The 21,176-nt window shown below is 45.2% G+C and overlaps 2 protein-coding genes and 1 long non-coding RNA gene across 3 annotated transcripts in view; 2 read left to right on the top strand and 1 right to left on the bottom strand.

Moving 5' to 3' along the window:
* raph1a (Ras association (RalGDS/AF-6) and pleckstrin homology domains 1a) overlaps positions 1-12,401 on the bottom strand; it is a 28,516-nt gene extending 16,115 nt beyond the window's left edge. Inside the window, exons 1-2 of the mRNA XM_068746192.1 lie at positions 12,234-12,401; positions 3,166-3,231 (exon numbers count right to left, since the gene is read on the bottom strand). The gene's annotated coding sequence lies outside the window, so the exon portion shown is untranslated. The remainder of the gene's footprint in view (positions 1-3,165; positions 3,232-12,233) is intronic.
* Positions 12,402-16,343: 3,942 nt separating this feature from the next.
* On the top strand, positions 16,344-16,963 carry LOC137901894 (uncharacterized). The gene is made up of 3 exons (XR_011105725.1): positions 16,344-16,450; positions 16,524-16,690; positions 16,783-16,963. It is a non-coding gene; the product is annotated as an uncharacterized lncRNA (long non-coding RNA).
* Positions 16,964-18,522: 1,559 nt separating this feature from the next.
* On the top strand, positions 18,523-20,223 carry cd28 (CD28 molecule). Its single transcript, XM_068746597.1, has 5 exons — positions 18,523-18,625; positions 19,097-19,320; positions 19,449-19,605; positions 19,773-19,924; positions 20,059-20,223. Exons 1-5 carry the CDS (start codon positions 18,559-18,561, stop codon positions 20,221-20,223), a joined length of 765 nt encoding a protein of 254 aa, XP_068602698.1. The 5' UTR covers positions 18,523-18,558.
* Positions 20,224-21,176: the final 953 nt, after the last annotated feature.

The raw sequence follows: 21,176 nt of genomic DNA, 5'->3' as shown, positions 1-21,176 counted from the left end.
ACGCCTCTGGTCGAACCTCGCGTGGATTCGCTCGTCTCCGCGTTATGGGCGAGGACAGCGAATGCACCGGCAGGTTAAAACGCAGCGCTTTGCGGGACAGCGCTGATGCAGCGGCTCGTCGGGATGCGATGGAAGAGCTGCCTGCGTCCAAAGTCAACAGTAATTACTTTACTGCTGCAGCCACACTCCTCCCGTCTGTCGGACTGGAACCGTGCAATCATCCTCCCATCCGTCACTCCTACGGTTTCTCCTCTCTCCCCTCTTCCTCTTCTACTCCCGCCCTCCTCTTCCTCACTCTGCGGCCTCCGTTTCTCCTCGAGCAACAACAGGAACGTTCAGACTCTCCGGTAGGAGCTCTCCGCCGTCCTCGCTGCACCACCGGCCTCTCCCGCTTTGGTGCCCTTGAGCAACGTGTGGCAGCTGTACTGGGCAGCTCCCAGTCCGACACAGAACCTGAACTGGTCCAATGCCAGAAAAAAAAAAAAAAAAAAAAAAGACAAAACGACTGGAGGAGGCTTCAAAGTTCCTTCAGCTGCATTCAATGTGGCCTGTTCCCACGGCTCTATGTCAGGGCAACACACACGCCCCCCCCCCCCCCCCACACACACACACTGGTATTTTTAGCCCTGGTTACTGGGTTTTTGTGAAGAGAAGCTATAAATCAGACCCAGAGAAAAAAAGAACGAGTAAATCCAGATTGTAAACTGAGATGTTTTTTTTCTCCCTCTCTCTCTCTCTCTCTCTCTCTCACACACACACACACACACACACACACACACACACACGCACACACACACAAGGACTGACCATGCTAAACCTTCACCAGACCCTCTAAAACCATTTCCTTCTGATTCCTCATGTTCTCCTCCTGTCTGGAGGGGGGGGGGGGGGGGGGGGTAGCTTCCAGACTCCTCCCAGAGGCCCACCCCCCTCCACCAGGAGCTCCACCTGTGTGTGTGTGTGTGTGCGGCATGTCAGGTGGATGCTTTGCTTGCGGAGAGCCCCTTCCATTTAGGAGCGGATCCGGGTAAAGGGGGCGGCTGGATTTCTGTCGGCCTTGGCGGAGGTACGTCTAGTTCGGTTACGTAAACCGTCCTTCCTTCTCGTGCTCGCCGCCCCGGACCGAAGCGCATCGCGTGTGACATCTGAGAACAAAACCAAGTCGATGGAAAACACGGTTTTACTGCAGCGGGTCATTTCCTGTCAGACGCCGCCACGTGCTTGCAGTACACACCGCCGGTGCGCTTGTCTGTCTCTAGGGAACATAATTAGCAAGAAAATTCACACTGCGACGTGCGTGTGTGTGTGTGTGTGTGTGTGTGTGAGAGGCCTGAGGCAGGAACACACTGTTGTTAATGTTGTCGTTGTCGTCCTCATCTTTCGTCACGACCTTTCAACATTTTGTCCTGCGTGGGGTTAATGGCAGAGAGCTGAAATCAAACGGAGCTGCCAAAATGTCTGTTGCGCCACACGGGAAGGAGAAAGGAGAGGAAGCAGAGGAAGCAGAGGATGAAGCGAGGAGCCCCCCCCCCCCCGCAGATACAGGAACAATGACATCACTTCCCCTGAGACCAACAGGAGGGGATTACATCATTTCCTTTATTGTTCTCCCCCCCCGGCCTTTGATCAACATCTGTGTTTGCTTCTAAATGCCCAGATTTAGTCAGAGACCCCGTTTGCCCTGCGGTTCTATGATGCTAACGGATGCTAACGGATGCTAAGGCTGGTAGCCGACGCCGGGCTCTGATGTAGCGTCATCGTGTCACACACACACACAGGGATGCAAGTATGCTAGCATGCAATGTGGCCAAAATTCTGCCCAATAGCGGGCCGGACCCAGAACACTCCCCGGGGGGTGGGGGGGGGGTGCTCAGCTGCCTCTGTGTAGCATGATACAGACTCACACTCGCAACAAGAGAGGAGAAGAAACGCATTCTATTCCTGCTTCAAGGAGAAACAAACAAGCGGCAGCAGGAAGTTCATTCGGTTGCAGCTGAATGGATTCACCGCGGACGTACGAACAAACAACGTTAATATCCGTCGCCATAAAAAAGGTGCGACGTTCAGTTCTCCCGACTGTATGGGTCGTCCTCAAAGGCATCACCTGGCAGACGACAGGCTCCGACCGACGAACCAACGACATCCGTCTGAAAACATTTAGTCAGGCGATTGACTCCTGGCTATGTTTGCACAAACCCTTCCAGCTCCTTATGATGACTTATGATGGACCCCCCCCCCCCCCCCCCCAACACACACACACACACATCCTGGATTTTATCGCTATCTTGATTTAAGCCAACATCTAATGGATTTGTCCTCAGCCGAACCGCTTCACAATCTGCACTCGAGTAAAGTTTGGTTTTCCATGGGGGGGGGCATGATCTAATAAATTATGTCTACTGGTGCTTTACTATTGTAAATAATTTATATTGGGGATCATCCGGACGAGCTTCTTAGCAAGCATGAGGTTCCGATAAATAATGGTAATAAAAAAACAAGCTGGTTTTAAGGACGACAAAGAGACGTTTAAGACAAAGAAATACAAATCTGACACACAACCGGCGTCATGTCACGTTCCACTACTCAAACCAAACTCTGCGGGCCGCTTCTGTCCAGGAAACGACTGCGCTCCGACCGCAGGCGCAACGTCCAAACCCGCCCGACGGTCGGCTGCGGGCGAACGTTGGAGCCTCCCGACACGCAGACGATCCGTTTTTTCCACAGGGCTCAACACGACTCCCCAAGAGGCTGGGAGTGATTAACTGTCACAGTCACTACAAGAGCATTTATTTTGGAAGCCTCCCCCACGACTCGCCAAACCGTCAGTTGAGCGTGAGGCTGGTTTTTTTTTTTACTTTTTGGGGCTGCGCCTCAACCACGAACACGGTGGGACCGTAATAAATGTGAAACGGCGTATCTGAAACAGACGTCGGCAACTTTTCCAGACAAGTTTGAGATCCAACAATCACAATTTTGCAAGATTGTCGAACATTAATCTGCCTCTGCCGGTTCCCATTGGCTGCAGGGAGCCGCTCAGATTCAGGGGCATCAGTAAAGCTCATACAAAGCATGCAGCACCGACCCGAACAGGTACAAGAACCTCCGCCTGCGATGTCCACACTACTTTTGGCCACACATATGGAACAGCTACAGCTACGACGATACCTCTGATTAGCGAACGCCGGTCGGTCCTGCTTTCAACACAGCACTCCGTGGATGGATCCAGTCAACCTGAGGAGACACAGAGAAACCACCATCAGCTTTCCTCCGGGTGTGACAGAAGCAGCGGGGACACGGGTGACCATCGGGGACGCAGGAATACGCCAACGCTTTGGAAAAAGTTTGCCGTTCGAGCCGGAACCGGAAGAGAACGCGAGGAGAGGTGGGGCTGATCACAATCGTCTGGATGTCCGCTGGTTGAATCAGCTCGGCAAATCTTTTTTGTCTGTGTCTCCTGCTTCGATCGGCCCTTCAAGGATCAACGGTCAAGCTCTTTTCCAAATTCAAAAGTCAAAACGAGATCATTCTTGCTTCACCAAATCAGCCATCTTCAATTTGCCTGGCACCTTTCTCAGATCGGTGTGGTAGATATCTCAACACGGAACAACAACAACAACAACAACAAAAGGAAAACGGGACTTTTGATGATGGAAATGCAAAACAAACTGTTTTAATATAAACTGGACAGCGTGGTGGAAATGAGGTTTTAAATGTAAGTTCAGCACAAACACTGAAAGGGGAAGCCTATTTAAAACACACACACAGCAGCTGTCTACACACCCAATGCACTGTCAGCAGGTGGCACTAGAGTGTGTGTGTTTCATGCTGAGCAGACGAAACGTGTGTGTGTGAGACCTAAAAATATCTGACAGGCAACAATATTTAAAAAACCTCGCTGGGGGGGGGGGGGGGGGGGGGGTCCTGGACGTTTTGACCTACTGCTCTCCTTCACACACTCCCCTTCGCTCGGTATCTTTGTGCATCCATCTTCATATTGAATCTGCGTCTGGCCTTTAATGCTGGAAAATTCCTGCCCAAACGCGAGTCAAGAGAGTTAAACATGTGCTTTATGAGTCACCCGGTGGCGGACGCCCTCCGTCACATGGTTGTCCTCTTTCCACAGCCTAAACACGCCGTGCCAAATACACAAAAATGTAAACGCATCACATGCAATGAAGAAATGACAGGAAACACACACACACACACACACACACACACACACCAATCCTTGTTCTAATTAGCGGCTCTCATATGATCAGCGGCTGACGGCCGAAACAACAAGAGCTCTATTGTTGTGCTCTACCAGTGCGCTGCTCATGGGCACATAGGAATCACTCGCAAAGTTCCCCAAGCGTATTCCATGACCGCACCTCACATCGACACGTGGCGAATCGCAAACGAAGCTCGTGCGTTTAAGGTTAACCCCTGGAAGTTAAGGACACAATCCGGGCTGGCGGCAAAGTCAGAAAGGAATTCTGTACTTCTAAAGGAAACTTAAGAAGGTTAAAGGGCACCCACGGACTTTCACAGCGGCGCAACGGAAAGCATCCTGGCTGGAAACATCACATGCTGACGAGGGACGAACACGGGCCAGGTCTTTCCACTGGGCGTTTTTTTTTTGCAGTGTCTTCTTCTTCTTACCACTGCAAAAAAAAGAAAAAGCTGGAGACACGAGTCCGTTCATATTTGGTGCTCGATCTCTTCCACAGTGTACCGACGATTTATTCGTGGACACTTAACGACACTGACAAGAACAATAAACTTAGCATTAACACATTCAAAGGACTCAAAACGTCCCTTTGTCCCACTCCCTTACGTCCTCTGAATCGACAAGGTCTTTGTTTCTTCAACTGATGAGGCTGCAACATTCCTCTGAACACTTCCAGCATATTACAGGAAATAAGCGCAGATTTTCCTCAACTGTTGCAACTGGCTACTTCACAGGAAGTTATAAAGAAAAATTAGCTCATAGCACCGTTTCACAACAGCTGATGGTTAACCATCGGCCTTCTGCAAGTAACTCAGGGGGGGGGGGGGGGGGGTCGGTTCAGAACGGACTGATCCAGACCGTCTTTCCTTTCAACAACGTGTCATTTTAGCAGTTTTACTACATACAAATACACGTTTCCATGTTTAATGTCAAGCGAGCCTCTTGCTGCTTGTGATCGGTTAGAAGTGATCCTGCTCCCAAACAAAGCAACAGACACACGAGGCGAGCCAAAAGGACTTCCTTCGTGCAGGCAACAACAGGTTGAGTGTCGCAACTGACTAATCGTTCAGTTGCTGCATCTGTAAGCTCTTTACTTCTGAGACATCCAAAAAACTCCTGATAGAAATGACTCAAAAAAAAAAATGGTTTCATCATCGGCTATCTCCCTGATTTCCAAGCACAAGAATCAATTTTCCCGTTTCGGTTAGAACTCTCTCCTTATAGTTCTCTTCTTCTTGCGGACGTTTAGTGAGATGCTTGTTGCCCAACAGGGTGCATTAAAAAAAAAAGTATTACGGAACAACGTGACCCGCCAAAGTAAAGGATCTTGTTATTTCGCTCGTAATAACACGTGGAAATGCGAGTTATGTGGGCAGCACAGTTAAAAGTGTTTATAACATCACAATTACAGCTTACGCAGAACATGATAGGAATAACTAGCAAACCAGAAACATTTTACATTCCTGATGTCTTGATTAAAAAAAAAAGAAAACTCATTTTGTACTCATATAAACACCCGCAAGACCTTAAAAATACCATCTCCATGGAAACAACAGATGCAGAATAATAATAACAAATACACATTCTTATGGATAAATCAGTAGTAGCAACCACCACCAGTCAGACTGTTGGACACACACTTCCAACAGAGAGGCTTAGGCATTGGGGGTCATAAGCCCCGCCCCCATACACTTATTTAGAACAGTTTAGTCTACAGCAGCTGAAGGCCACAGGCATTTTGACATTTTAAATATAGTGTCAGTGAGTCTGAAATCACTGTTCAATGGCGTTGGAGATGTTCGGATGAACTCCTGTTCGCTGCCGATGCAGCAGAAATAAAACCTCACACACACACACACACACACACACACGCACACCTGACGCATGCACACCCTCGGGTTATATCTGTCTACTTTTTTTTTTTATGACTCAAACGGTGCACGAGCTGCCAGCACCGGAGGGCAGGAAAACTACAACTGCTGCTGCTGCTGCGTTTGCAGCGTAGCGTGGCGTTCAGGGACAATCGGTAAAAAAAAAGTGAGACGTGTTGCCGACAGAACAGCAGATTTAAATGATATAAGAGATTCATGTGATCAGTTTTGTAAACTGCTGGGCGTCAAAGGTCTGTGAAATATCCGCTTTTCGGTAAGCGACTCGGCGTTCGTGCTCGCGTGTCGCGAGGGCAACGCGTTTCCTGTTTGACACGGGTGGGTTCCTGAAAAACATTTTGCTGACGCATCAAATTCATGCACAATATTCCCTCGGTTATGGCAAAGGTTCTCCGATATGCTCGGATTAACAGGAATGTATTCGGGACGACTACGGATTGAGCTTTCACTGGAGTTGGGTGTTAGCTGGACGCAAAACAAACACGCACGGGCGACGACATAACCGCCTCCAACCGTCGCAGGAGGAGGAAAGGAACCATTCCAGTTCGAGTTTTATTTGAGGAAAAGAGCAAAACTATCGAGTAGCTTCAGAAGTGAATGTTCTCTTTCTCTCCGCCCAGTAGAGTATATTTTATTTATATCTTCCTGTCTTCGTATTGCCGGTCGGACATACCGGTAGTATCCGAAACTGTGATCGTCAACTAATTTATGGAGACAATAAAGTGCTCAGCCGGATGACAAACGCACCTTGAATCAACATTTTTTTTAATTGAAGATGGGTGGAGCCTTGGAGGCAAGGCGCCAACGTTCGGTCTCGAGAACCTGTTCCAACTTGGAACTGGTTTCTAAACTCCGTTGAAACGTTAACTTTGATCTGCTTTTTGGTTCCTAAATAAATTTAGAGTGTCAGCTCGGGTTCGTTTTGTAGTCAGCGCAGTTCAACAGCTGTGCCAATTTCCTTATTTCCTGTTGAGGGAAGAGCCATTCCTTTTCTTGCAGGATGGTTCGTATGAATTCATTTCTCTTTGGCGGAATAAGCACATGGCCTGTTTTGGCCCAGCGCCCCCCCTCAATGAACTCGAATCAAGAATCAACCAAAATGCTGTAATATCCTTAAGAGGTTTCCTCATAATCACCACTAAAGCATGAATGGGAGAACACACACACACACACACACACACACACACACACACACACAGACACAGGCCTAGTGTTGCTGCAGCGGAGTTCTCGGTCGCAATGCAGAACTGTCAGGAAGAATCACAGCGCTCTGCATCGCTGCTTTGATGCGAGCGAATACGGCCTCTCGCATTCAATGCAAGGTCACTGAGCTACTGGGTTAAAGCGCTTTCAAGAAGACAGTCCGACTGGAAGGCATCAACCCGTGACGGAACACGCCGCTCGCGTGGCAACACAGGAAGGACGCCGTGCAGTCTGAATTACGGCCGAGTTGCACGCCGACTTTCATCAAAACACGGTCAAACCCCGAGGCCCAAGGCCACGCCCTTTCGGGGAAGGAACAGAGCATCTATGCAGGACATGAGAATAAAAATATGACTGTTCGCAACATTTTAGTCCGACTTCTTAATTGTCTGAACCCTTTATTCACGAGGAAAGTCAAACGTGAGCTAAAGTGGCAGGCTTTGCGTTCGCAAACGCGACTAAACGGGAGCTAAAACTCTCAATGGAAGTTCTTGCCGCCTCGGACCGGTTTCAAACCTCAAACCTCGCCGAGCGGTCTGCAAGCGGAGGTCGGCACGTCGTCCACCAGCCAAGCAACGTGAACAAGGAGCTGCCGCTGTAGCCTAAGCTAGCCGCTATCTGCATTGGCCCACTGACCCTGTGCTAGCTAGATTAGCTAGTCCTTACAGAGGAGCTACGTCACTGTGGCCAGTTAAACCAGCAGGATCAGTGTGTTCTATAACTATAACAGAACGTAGACCATATATTTACGTTCTTCAGTGAGATTTGGTGAGAATTTTGTTCCATTCATCAGGTCAACAAAGAACCATTATACCAGCTGACATTTAAAAGCGCCGCCAAAGCTCCTCCAAAAACTATTTTAGCTGCCGTGACATGACAGTGGTTAAATAGTGGAACGTTCCTCCAACACACAGAGAAACCCAAAGGAAATGTCTCACGCAGGACACAAAAAAAAACTTTCCACTTCTTTCTGTGCTGGCTTAAAAAAAAAAAAAAGTTTCCTGCCAGAAGACAACATCTGCAGTCGGTACCGACGGCAAAACTCTTCAATCAGACCCAACAGGAAAGCAGCGAACAATGGCAGAAAGCGAGTTCTGCTGGACACCCACAAAACCAGGTGGAGGAAGACGACGAGGACCAGACGAGAAATAGGTCTTCACCGCTGACAGGCCTGCTCAGACACATCAAGTCCACCCGTTACGGAGCTAATCGTATAATGACAGAGCAGATAAAGAGTCTAACTCAGCAAAAACAAAAAAAAACAATCAAACCGGCTCCAGTTCTGACAAGCAGAGACTGCCCCAGACCCGACTTCACCCCCCCATCATAAAGAATTAAAGTAGCCTAAATGCTTTTTCTCCACTGGCGCAAGCTGTCCGGTGGAGACCCAGTGGCGGATTGCGTCGTGACAAGGTGATGGTTTCGGAAACAACCTAACAACACTCGTTTCCCCCCCCCCAGCTGAACGGGGTATGAAGGCAGGATCTTCTGGGTTCCCGGTTTCTTGTTGGGACACCTACACAGCAAATACAGAAGCAGGTGACCCTCCAGTCACAAATCAACCACACGTGACTCAATATTCCCCAAAGAGGAAGTCTTTTTAGTGTCTCGGCGGGTTTAAGTGGAGTCGGTGCCACGAGCAGAGTCCGTCTGAACCATCCAAGCACACAGCGGTGTGGTAGATCCACACCTAAGACTCTGGGACGGAGGCTCCATTACGCTCTATCGCCGACAGAGCTGACTGCACAGGAGGGAGCCGAGGTTTTCACGTACGAAAGAGTCAGTACAAAGAACAGTAGCGGTTCCAGTCCGAAGGCAAACCATAATATTAACGCGCGCACACACACACACACCCACACGTGCACTCGCTATGTGATCAACTGCTACTTCAAAACCTCAAACACACTCTCACTCCGCCCTCTCACCGCCACACACACACACACACACTTTATAATGACATCATCGCCTTCCGGCATCCGGGACACACGTTAAAGGCCGAGTGGGAAAAGGTCAGGGTATAGCAGCGCTTCCACGCGTTCGTGTACAAGTATAGGTACACGCACATGTTCACGTGCTTTCTGCTAAGCTGCCTTTAGGACTTATTGATAATAATTAGGTGTCGCAATTTTGCCCCTCTGGAAGATTTAGCCTCTGTCAGAAAAATACTTGCATCACATTTTGACTGTTTTTCTGCTGTGGTATTATATATATATATATTTTGCTATTTGCTGTACTCCGTGTTCTCATTGAGCAAGATCCAAAACACATTTCCACAGACATCTGACACAGCACTTTAAAACATTAAGTTTAAGACAAAAACAAAAACGGAACGGGAGTCGAGTTCCGTCCAACGCCGTCGGTTTGACCCCCCCTCCCGATTCCCATCTGCACAGCCTGCCCCTGAATGTCCGTGAGGGCCTTGGCGAGAGTAACCCGGCTGAGGAAAAACACGAAGGGGAAAAATAAAAGGCAAGAAAGAAATAGAAATGAGATTAAAGTTTCCGAGAACGAGGGCAGCAGCCAGAGTGAGTGGAATTACGGCGACGGAGGTTGTTGGTACAGCTGCTGCAACGTTTAACATTTAAAAGGGAGCTTGTTTTTTGGGTAAACAATTTTGCGGCTTTATTGGAGAATCACGGCAAAAGCCAAAAGAAGGAGGAAAAAAACCAAAACATCGACTATGGAACACGCTGCCGATCAACACGACGGCAGCCAGGAAATTAAGACATTTAATAAAAAAAAAGGCTACATAAATAAATTATTGTAGCTTTAACTAGCCGTTAGCTCTCTAGGCAGTTACAGGGTCACACAGTAACTAACTGAGGGTTTAGGTTAAGTTTCACTTTCACTTTCTTTACATGATGCATTTTTGACTGTCAAACTGCAACATTCCCCCCCCCCCCCCACACACACAGACTTTTTAAAATTCCTGCACAAATCTATGCAACTGTAACATGGAAAAGAAAAAGACTCTGCGAATCCCTGACCTCTGAACCCTGGCGAGCCTCGAAGCGTCGCTCCAGCATCACAGGACAAGAGTTTAGTCTCGCAAAAATAACCGAACATTCGAGATGCATTTAGAGAGCAAAGTGAAGGAGACACAGGAAACTGGAGGACTGCTACTACATCTGGACACTCCATTAATATAATGTTTGTTGCTATGTGTGAGTGTGACACACACACACACACACACAGCTGGTATCACAGTTAGCTGAGTGTTTGGATCGCTGACAGGCTGAACCCAAACTGTTTCTGCTCCCGTCCCGGTGCTTCTCGCTGAATATTGAGCATGAAATCCTCGTTTTGAGGACGGTCGGAAGATATTGACTCTATTTTATCACCTGGCAGGAGGATATATTTTCACCCACGAAGGCGTTTTCGTTATCCGAGCCGCCCACGCCGATGACTCAGACACCTCCGAGCCGGAACCGAAAGGTTCCATGCAACTCGTGTCCAGTTCTTATCCACAAAGGGTGTATTTTTATTATTATTTTAATATACGTGCAGGAGCATTTCTGTCCAGTTAAAAGAAAAAAAACAAAAAAAAGTAAAAGTAAAGTAAAGTCATTAGCATTTCGGCTAAACAGAAAGCTCGGCAAAGGAAGCTGTCCTAAAAAAAAGGATTCGGCAAATTAAAGGATTGTGATGGATTCATGCGCCTCATATGCAAGTGTCAAACTGTCCGAGCTGGACTTGAACGCATCGAAGGTTAAAGCAGGATCTGGAGCGTCCCCTGAGAGAAGATCGGCTCTGTTGCTCCCGGGACAATGAGGAATTTCCTGTGAGAAGGAAGATGACTTTTCCATCCGCTCGGGCGAGAGAGAGCAAGAGAGAGAGAGAGAGAGAGAGAAAGGAAGGAGAAAAGAACATCGGACGTTGACCGCGGACGACCTCCCGGAGAACCACATCAGCCCCGTCCGGGATGCGATGCGCAGAAGAATTCCCACAACGGTCGTGAAAGTGGAAGATTTCCGATATCGTGACACCGGAGGAAAGGATGGAAGCGGGAATAATAAGAGGAGTAACTAGGAAACCGGGCGAGGGCGCCGGGGGGCCCCCCAGGAGTGGAGCCGGGGCCGTTTGCATGCAGCGACAGGCAGACTCCGGTTAACCCTCAACACTTCAGGAGACGTGGGATCCTGCAGACATTCGATATTCCCACTGATGAAAGGGTTAAAAGGGTTTTTTACTCTGCATACGTTCATTATTATTGATAAATATTGATTAATTACTGTAACAGATCCCCTCAATGAGGAGAGATCCACCTCCTAATGGTGTAATACTCCAGACAGACGGATGTAGGCCTGCCTGTGTGATGATGCTGGGGTGTGTGTGTGTGTGTGTGTGTGTGTGTGTGTGCGTGTGTGTGTGGGGGTAAATAAAAACTAATTAAACATCATGACACAGAGTCACTCCGACGCAACGAAGGCTCTCTGATCACGCCCACAGCGAGGCAGCTGCGGTGAAACACGCCTTGATCTGCGTCATGTCATCCGGCTTGCCACGCCTTGCGTGTGTCAGTCGGCCTCCGAGCGCAAATAGTCCGGCCCGGAGAGGCGCTGTCAGCCGGCGAACCTGCGCATCCAGGCCGGCTCTGCGCCCCGCAGGCCCCGCGCCGTTAATCGGTACCGGGAAAAAACACACACACGCACAACATGAATGAAGAACGCACAATAAACACCGCCCCGGGGTAGAACCCGAGCCGACGTGTGCAGACGCGGTCATTTAGAGCAGCCAGAGTGGATCGCAGCCCTTTTCTGTCACCCCCCCCCCCCCCCCCCTTTCTCTGCACAGGGGTAATTAGCTCTTTTCTTTTCATCCGATGTTAATATATGTAAATTACCTTTACTATCCTGCTACAACGAAGGGGGGGGGGGGGGGGGGGGGGGTAAGGGATGCGCTATAGGGTGAAGGAGAATTAGGCTACTTACTGTGCGGATCCAGGGAGGAAAAGCCCCGCAGCCACCCACCGGGACAACAGAGGAGAGGTGCCCCCCCCGCCCCCCGCCGGGGGTGTAACGGTCAAGGATTCGTCGGGGTATCTGCCGGTTTAGTCCCGGTTTTCACCGACTCCCCTTTCCCAGAGATCCCTGATTTCCCCTGCTTGCCACTCTGAATCCCAGCACCGCTAAACGCTTAGCGTCAAGCCAGCGGCAGGAAAAAGAACAAACAACTTCCGGGTGTGACTTTCAAAATAAGTGCTCAGTGGTGATGTTTAACCTAAATCGTTAATATATATATATATTTAAAAGTACTCGTTTTAAAATTAACATGTGTGCGTCCCCTTTTGTCGTCGTTGTTGTTTGTAGTAATCTAAATACCAAGTCGTTCCCATTTCCAGATGAGCAGAGTTTAATGTAATAGTGACAGCGTGAGTGGAAACACCAATTGTTTGTTCTTTTTAAGCAGGGTTTTGACATTTTACTTATGATCCCATCAGACAGAATTGTCTGTGGTCTGCAAACAAGTCAACAAAAATATGAAATGTGTTTCATTTCAGTTATGCCAAAAGCCTGATAAATAATCAAGCAGTTCACAAAATGATGCATTCTCACACGTAAACATATTTCATGTGAAATTACATACTTCTTCCTCATTTTATCAATACCCAATAAAAAACTTGGACCAACAAAAGACGTGAAGCAGAGACTGCGGCCTCTGGTTTCAAATGGTCGTTTTTGTTTATTGTGAAGCTGAAGTGACATCACTTCCTGTTTTACAGAGTTTGACATTGATGCACGCGCTGGATCCCGAAAACTCAGCGGGAGCGCGGACACGCGGCCTTGTTCCTGTCCTGCCCAGAAAAATAAATAAATGTGACCAATTCTATTCAATCAATCTATCAATTCAATTCAATATATTCTATTCTATTCTTTTCTCTTCTTTTTTTCCTCTTCTATTCTATTCTATTCTATTCACAAGCCTAAGTCTATTCATAAGTGCTGTCAAGTTCCACTCAAGCATTTGGTGTCATTGGTACTTGATGTTATTACAGGATTACTGTGTTTACTATGTAAATGTTGTTTATTGGAACATTGTGTCTGTAATAAAGATTTGATTGATTGATTGATTGATAAGAATACATTATATTCTTATAACCGTGTTAATATATTCTATTCTATTCTATTCCATTCCATTCTATTCTATTCTATTCTTATCTCCTTCTAGTCTCGCTTTCCCTCTCACTCTCTTTCCTCTTTCTTTTGAGCTTTGCAGGCCCTCTGCTGGACTACAGCTGCTGGTGCACAAAGCCGTGAAACAGCGTGCAGCATTTTGGACGGCAGGACAAACGATGGCTCCCGCTTCATTCAATGTGAAACGAGCGATAAGATCTGCGCAGAGCCGCAGACAACCTTTCTTTCTTTCAGTCATGCAGCATCAGTCAGACTCTGTGGTTGTGTCCTGAAGCTGAAACTACGCTCATTTATTTGCATTCATTGCATTCAGTTATTTGCATTAATTAAAGTAGTCCTGTGCCAGGTGGTTTCGGCTGCTCAGGTAATCAGGGACACCTTCTGAACTCAGCAGCAAAACGGATCGCCTTCTCTCTATGACCCAAATCAATGAAAGCCACACCAATAAACAGAACAATTCCTTTACACTGAAAGAAAAACATATACTACTACTAACAGCTAATGTTTTTATTTTTATTTTTTAACAAACATCAGAGACTTAAAAGGCCGTAACCCTAATAATGTATTATTGCAAAGACAAACTAACAAGCAAACAAACAAACAAACAAACAAGCAAATGAAATTCTTCACCGAATTCTTCTTGAGAGAAAAGTGTTCTTACTTTCAAATGTTGGTGGTGTTGTGGTTGTTATCCCCCCACCTCTCTCACACTCCATACCCACTCTGTGTGTGTGTGTGTGTGTTGTGCACGCATGTACACGTTGTATAGTCTGGGTATTGTCTGTTGTGTGGTTTCAAAGAGACGAGAAAGTGTCCGTTTTCACTTTGCATGTGAAGAAGCTGCCAGGCGTCACAATCAACAACAGCAAGCGACCAGGAGGAAGATGAGAGCGTGGGTCCTGGTGATGATGATGGCGTGTCTGACGAAAGCAGAGGACACGAGATGTTCCAGTAAGTTGGTGAAATGACACTCAAACGCTTTAGAGGGAAACTGTTGACACGGAGAAGCTTTAAAGGTTTTAACGATAAGTGTTGACGATATCTTTTAATGACTCTTTCTACCTCGCTTCTCTTTAGAGGCCCGGAAGGCCGGGTTTGGACCGGGTTCTCAGAGTCAGGCTGCAAACCGCTCCTCTGTGTCATTCAATCCCTTTATTCGGACTTGGATTTCCCCCGCATTTTTAAGCGTCTGCGTTTCGGCCCTCGCTCCAATTTTGCTGTAATACTAAAAAAAATAAAAAAAATAAAAAAATATGATGACCTTAAAGTTGGACGGTATAAACGATGAGGAGGTTTTATTTCAGAAGGTTGTCACACTTCAATGAAGCGGTTACTATGACAACCATCACCATTATTCATTGAATCCGCGAGATTGACCATTCCAGTCAGATTCAATTGATCAAATTTCAAGACTGAATTGGAAAATTTTTGAAGTATACACACCAAAATGTGCATGAAAAGGCTAAAAGTTATTTCATCTGAAATCACAAAAAATAATAATAAAAAAGTTTCTAATATTGCATAAGAGCCCTAAATGTATGTGTCTCATAACTTCCCTTCCCCTCATCTTGTTTTTAGCATTTTAATCCCACCTGACTTTTCTTTTGTCTATGACAGTGACGACTGTTATAGCAGTGGCAAAGTTCAGCAAGATGTTCGTCTCCTGTCCGTATTCAACGCCCAACAGCACACACTGCTACTACGAACTCTTCTTCAACGAGCGCAGCATCACAAAAATAAACCTTAGTCAGGTCAGAGTGTGTGTGTGTGTGTGTGTGTGTGTGCATGAATATGCTTTTCTAATTAGGATGTATTAATACTGAAGTTCAGTCATGAAAACACAGGAAACAGATTTTCAGATTATTTTTATTGCAAGGTTTAAATAACGGCATACCAAGAATGGAGTTCCTGTATCATTTATATATATTATTAATATTTTTATTATGTGCTTTTATTGTATATAACCTGTACATGTCATATTTTGTCCGACCGCTAACATCACAGTTTTTAACTGCTGCGACTTAAATTTTAACATTTTCTAAATTGCTGTTCTTTAATCTCACCTCAACACATTTTACTGAGCGTGACTCACAACTTAGCAGAAGGTCTGAGCCGTGTCACCTTCAAAAGCCACAGCATCAGACCTCTGCTCTGGAGCTGTGTGGTAATGTGGTTATCGTCAACTTCTCACACACACACACACACACGCGCGCGCACACACACACACACGACTTCTGTTTCCTGTGTTGTGATAATAGAAGCTGAGAAACGTTAAACTAGTTTATTTTGGTTGAAAAATGTTCCTGTTTGTTTCCCAATTCTAAACCCAGGAATGAATCATATACTGTATATATTATATATTTTGGTCACACGTTTAACCTGCCGATTGCAAAAGTCCCTCTTTCATCATCTCGCAGACTAGTTTTATGAAACGTTTCCTGTGGTGAAATACCTTTCCATGAAGAAAAACTTTGACTTGACTTGGAATATAAATCTTTGTTTTTTTTTTAACCCTTTAAAGCCCGCACCATGAAGTAATAATAAAAAAAACCTCTAATTTTTGGAAAATAAGGTCTTGATGGAACCTTCTGACTAATTTGTAAAAAAAAAAACATAAATCTCAACATAAATCATTTTCTATAATTGGTATATGTGTATCAAATATGATACATTTGGCAATAAAGGGTTAACCTGATATTACTTCTCTGTATTTCTTGACCTGGTAAAGTTGGTTGGAGCTGCCCCGACTTATTTTTATTTGGTTGTTTTTAATACTTTTGAATAGAATCCTGTGTAAATCGTTGCTTCAGAGATGACCTGACCAGAAATCAAAAACCAGGTAGTTATATTCCTCTGTGTCTCCATCACATAGAAGCTGAAATCTCCGGAGGGGCTGTTCTCTGGTCGGTTTGAAGTTACGGTCAGCAACAGTGGAAAGTACATCTGCGAGATGGTTGTGTATTATCCTCAAAAAGAATTAGCCCAGTGTCACGCCACTGAAGTCATAGTGGGAGGTAAGATGCCAGTCAATTACAATTACATCATATTTAAATGAGAAATACAGCAAAATCTAATCTATAATTTAAGTCCTGGTAGATACAGAGTCCTTACCCACAACCAACGCCACTATTCCGGTAGCCAATCAGAGCTGCCCAGACAGGCCTTTGCTCATCCCAGAAGAGGTGACGTGGGCGGGATCTGGCATTCTATTGGTCTACAGCCTGTCAGTCACATGTTTTTCTATTGCCATAAGGGTAAGCATGGAAACGGTGATTGACTTCGTCCTGTAGTGCACAACTCTTGGAGCTAAAAGCACTTCTGCCCCTTTCGGCGTTGTGTTTCTCAGAGGAAGATGAAGAAGGACGAGGAAGACACAAGAGTGTACGTCAACACCAAACTCAGAGAGCACAGGCAGCACTGAAAAGTCGAACGAAAGCATCGACACTCGGTGGAGAAATATGCATGTACTCGAACTGTCTGGGGAATATTTTTCTTCAAATATACTTTTTAAACTGTAAAATGAAATAAACGTAAAATAATGTGTGGTTTTTTGGCTGTGTTTTTTTTCTTTTTACAGCCGAAGGAAACTGTTGGGTGACTCACTGGACAGATTAGATTCCGTGACTAATTATTTCCCTCAATCATAGTCTGGTTATAATTTTTTTGGGTAAAACAGACAGTAAATATTTTATCTTATGCCCATCAAGTGCTTTTACTTTTCTGCGTGGCAAGCTGATTCTTCGAAGCCCGGTGTGTTGTCATGACTACTGACAAGGTGAAAATAAAAGCTCAGTTCTTTCTATTGGACATGGTTACTACTACTACTACTACTACTACTACTACTACTGTACTTTCGGCTTGTCCCGTGAGGGGTCCCCCACAGCAAAATTAACCTTTTCCACTTCACCCTGTCCTTTGCATTGTCCTCCCAAACACCAGCCGCTCTCGTGTCCTCCCTCACTACGTCCATTTATCTTCTCCTGGGTCGACCTCTAGCCTCCTCACTCAGAGAACAAAGGTTACAACATAACTCACTATTCAGTTATTTAATATAATGGTCTGATTTTAATCTGTTAAAACCCCTTAACTACATTGTTTATTTATTTATTTATTAGATATTGCAACGTCTACACCAAGATTTGCTTGATCAGATTAATTTTCCACCTATGCAGGTCTATGCAAGTCATCTTAAACCGTAACCCAAGGAATTACAGCAGAATAAAAAAAAGATGATTTCCAGACAATGTCATCTGCAGCGGTGACATTCAGCTCTGAGAGAACGGGGCTGCACCTCAGAGTTTCCAAGCAAAACAGCTCAGAATGTAACGTCACACCAGCACATTCACGATGATGACCTCCACACGCAGGCGCCACGATTAGCTGTTGGTAAATGATCTTTACATATCAAGAATGATCATGAAAACAATAAAGCAAAAATGACTCTAAAATTCTAATTCTAAATCTATAAAACATGTCGTGCCTTCAGTTTGAATTTTGATGAATTTGGGTTAGGGTCCTGAATTCGTGATATATTTCAGAAGGAAAGACAAAAAAAGAACTAAATCAGAAAATGGAACTTGTGTTTTATATACGTGACTTTCTTTTGGATATCATTTATACTTTATTTTAAACCGCAATCGCAATGTTGTGAAATTCATTCAGCAGATTAATCAAAAATCGTTTTTTTTTTAAACGCAAATTAATCATTTGGCTCTTAATATATTTCCGAAAAGGTTGACGAGATCACATTTGGATTCAGGATATTCCGGAACTCATAAATAACATAAATTAAATAATTTCTGTGGATATTGATTACACATTTAATTTGAGCACAATACGTTTTTTGAATTTAAGACTTTTCCTGTATTCTGATTTTTTTCCACACAAAACGTTTTTGTTGTTGTTATCACAGAATTTGGTTCATGTCAGATTTCCTGCAGCAGGTTACAACTCGGTGTCTTTACTGGCAAAACACATTCATCATTTCCTGTGCTGCTACACATTTTCCGTGACAGCGAAGGGACATAAGCCTCTACAAAGGTGTATTTTTTGCTGTATTTTGGTCAAACGTGCTCAGTGAGCTGGGGTGTACTACCTTTGGGACTGTGAAAGATACTGCAGGATGCGGCTGGCTCATCGTACGATGGGATGGATTGTCCTGGCGTTCCTCAGCCTGCCTGTGTGGAGCGGTGAGTTTACAGATGGGATGACCACAATGTACAGCTCAGATACTGGAAACAGCTTTTTGTCTGTTTATCACACAGGATCTCTGGCATCAAACTGCATTACAACTGCATTTGTAACTATTTCTTTTTTTTTTAGCAATTCAAATGTCTAATTTTCAGTCACTTAGCATTAAGGCGAATTTCACATTTCTGAATATGATTTTTAAATAATTCTGGCAATGCCAATTTCATTTTTTTTCATTTTTCTTTTTAGCTATTACCGCACTTTCTAATGACCTTAGCTTTGGGTGAAATTTTCGAACCCTGTAAACAATAAATATAAGATGAAGTGGCTACAGTAGAATCTGATTAACACTGGGTCACATTTCACAAAATGTCACAAATGAGAATTAAATAAAACAAAAAATGATGTTATTTGACTTTTACTTCTCCAATTTGGACCCCCACACCAACCTTCCATTTTTTTAATTTCAGGACTGAAGGTGATCCAGCCGTATAAAGTGGTGAGCAGCTGTAGGACAGTGCAAGTCCAGTGCTTCGTCCAACCCCAACCCTCCCACATCCAAAGTCCGTCATACACCGGCCCTGTGGAGATTCGTGTGTCGTTGCACAAAGGCATCCGTGGCCTCCACAGAGTCTGCTCATCCACCCTCAACGCCACAGGGCAGAGAGAGACGGGCGTGGCAAAAGAGGGGGAGGTAAACGGACGAATGGACGGACAGACTTTATATTTTGATAATCCAGTTATTTATATTTCATCATGTTGGCAGAATGTTAAAAAAAAAAGGCCCAAAATGAGGCTTTTGAAGAAGTTTCTCTGTTGTAGGTGCAATGTTCTGCTCGGATGAAAGGGGGCGCTGTTGAGTTGACAGTGTTGGGACTGACAGCTACTGACACTGACATCTATGTCTGCGAGATAGAAGTCTTGTGCCCACCACCATACCTCCGATTCACCGGCAATGGCACGCTCATCCACGTCTTAGGTGAGATGCTGACATTGCGATACCGTCTGGTCAAACCGCCCCGAGTGCCTGGACGTGGAATACCATGCCTCTTTTTGTTTTGTTCGTAATTCTTCCACCTTTCTTTGCTTAGTTCCCATCCGTGAGCGTCACGCTCATCTTTCCTCACCCATTTGCTTTGCCCACAGACAGCTCTGACTGTCTCACACAGGATGCTCAAAGGCAGACTGAGCACCCCGACGATGAAAAGAGCAATGAAAAGTTGGAGCCTGTCAGCGTTCCTGTGGTTGTTCTGGTGATCCTGAACATTATTGTCCTCATCTTCATGATCTCCTTCCAGGTTAGTGCCAAAGATACTAAATATGATGAGTGATGCTAATATTTAAAGATTGCTAAATTATTTGTATTTTTTGCCCCCAGTATGAAATAAAAAACTGCGATTATGATCAGTTGGTTGCTTCCCTTTTTTTGCAGATAGTCCAGCGTAAAGAAAGGACGATGGGGATCAGAGCTGTGCCAGGTGCGCCTCATAAAGTCAACGCTGTCCCGTTATCATGGGAAAAAATAAGCAATCTCCCCCCCAAAATAGTCACTTTGGATCCATCGCATGCGCATCAGTCGTCTTCTTGGTTGGCTTGAGGGGAGGATTGGTGGGATGGCCTATTCTGGATCTCTACAATGCAACCTGCAGCTTGACGAAACGATCCAGCGAATACAATGCTTTGGCCATAAAATTCTCTTCCCTGTAGATTAAAAGTACTGACAGACACTATTTGTATATTTTACAAGTTATTATTCATATTGCAAATATTTCCTTAAAAAAATTAACTGCGTTAAATGTCTTATCAATAAATGTAAATCAAATGCTTCTCGTATCTCCGGCCAAACAGACTAGATTAGTCAAACACACACACACACACACACACACACACACACCCACACACACTGGCTCAGAAAAAGTAGGCTTGTAATAAAGTTTCAGTATTTTGGGTCTGTTTACGGTACTTTTTGGGATACAACTGTTTCAAGCACATCTTGTCCTACAACCACTTCCTTGAATGGGTTTATGACAAACTTGGCAGCTTCTTTACCACAAAGTCTCCAAATAATTGATGTAATTAACAACCTTTCTGGAGGGTATGTAGTTGGCTTAGTTGAATCGCTCAGCACGACTGACACAAAGACAGCGGGCAGTAAGAACCAATCACATTGAGCACAGGAATGCATCAAGGCTGTGTACTGAGCCCATTGCTGTTCACTCTACGGATGCATCGCTGTTCTGAAAGATTCAACACCGACACAAAACTTTACTCCCAACAATGAATAGACATCGTATTATATTCAATATGAAATCCAATAATCAATATATTTCTAAATGAATTAGTTCCCCCTAACGTGTAAATTCTGCAGGTTTCCGCAGACTGAGCCAAACCACCGAATCCTGCCTGACAGGAAGTGGTGTGATTAGTTTTTTTCTGTTCTGTCTGTTAAAAAGGAAAAGAAAAAAGAGCTGAATGTCAAACGTTAACAAAAGGAAAATGTGACAGTGGACACAAACAGCCAGGTTTGGGTGACAGACAACGTCAGTGCGA

The sequence above is a fragment of the Brachionichthys hirsutus genome, chromosome 12 (assembly GCF_040956055.1).
Source record: "Brachionichthys hirsutus isolate HB-005 chromosome 12, CSIRO-AGI_Bhir_v1, whole genome shotgun sequence".
Taxonomy (NCBI): Eukaryota; Metazoa; Chordata; class Actinopteri; order Lophiiformes; family Brachionichthyidae; genus Brachionichthys; species Brachionichthys hirsutus.
This window is presented reverse-complemented; position numbering and strand designations above follow the sequence as displayed.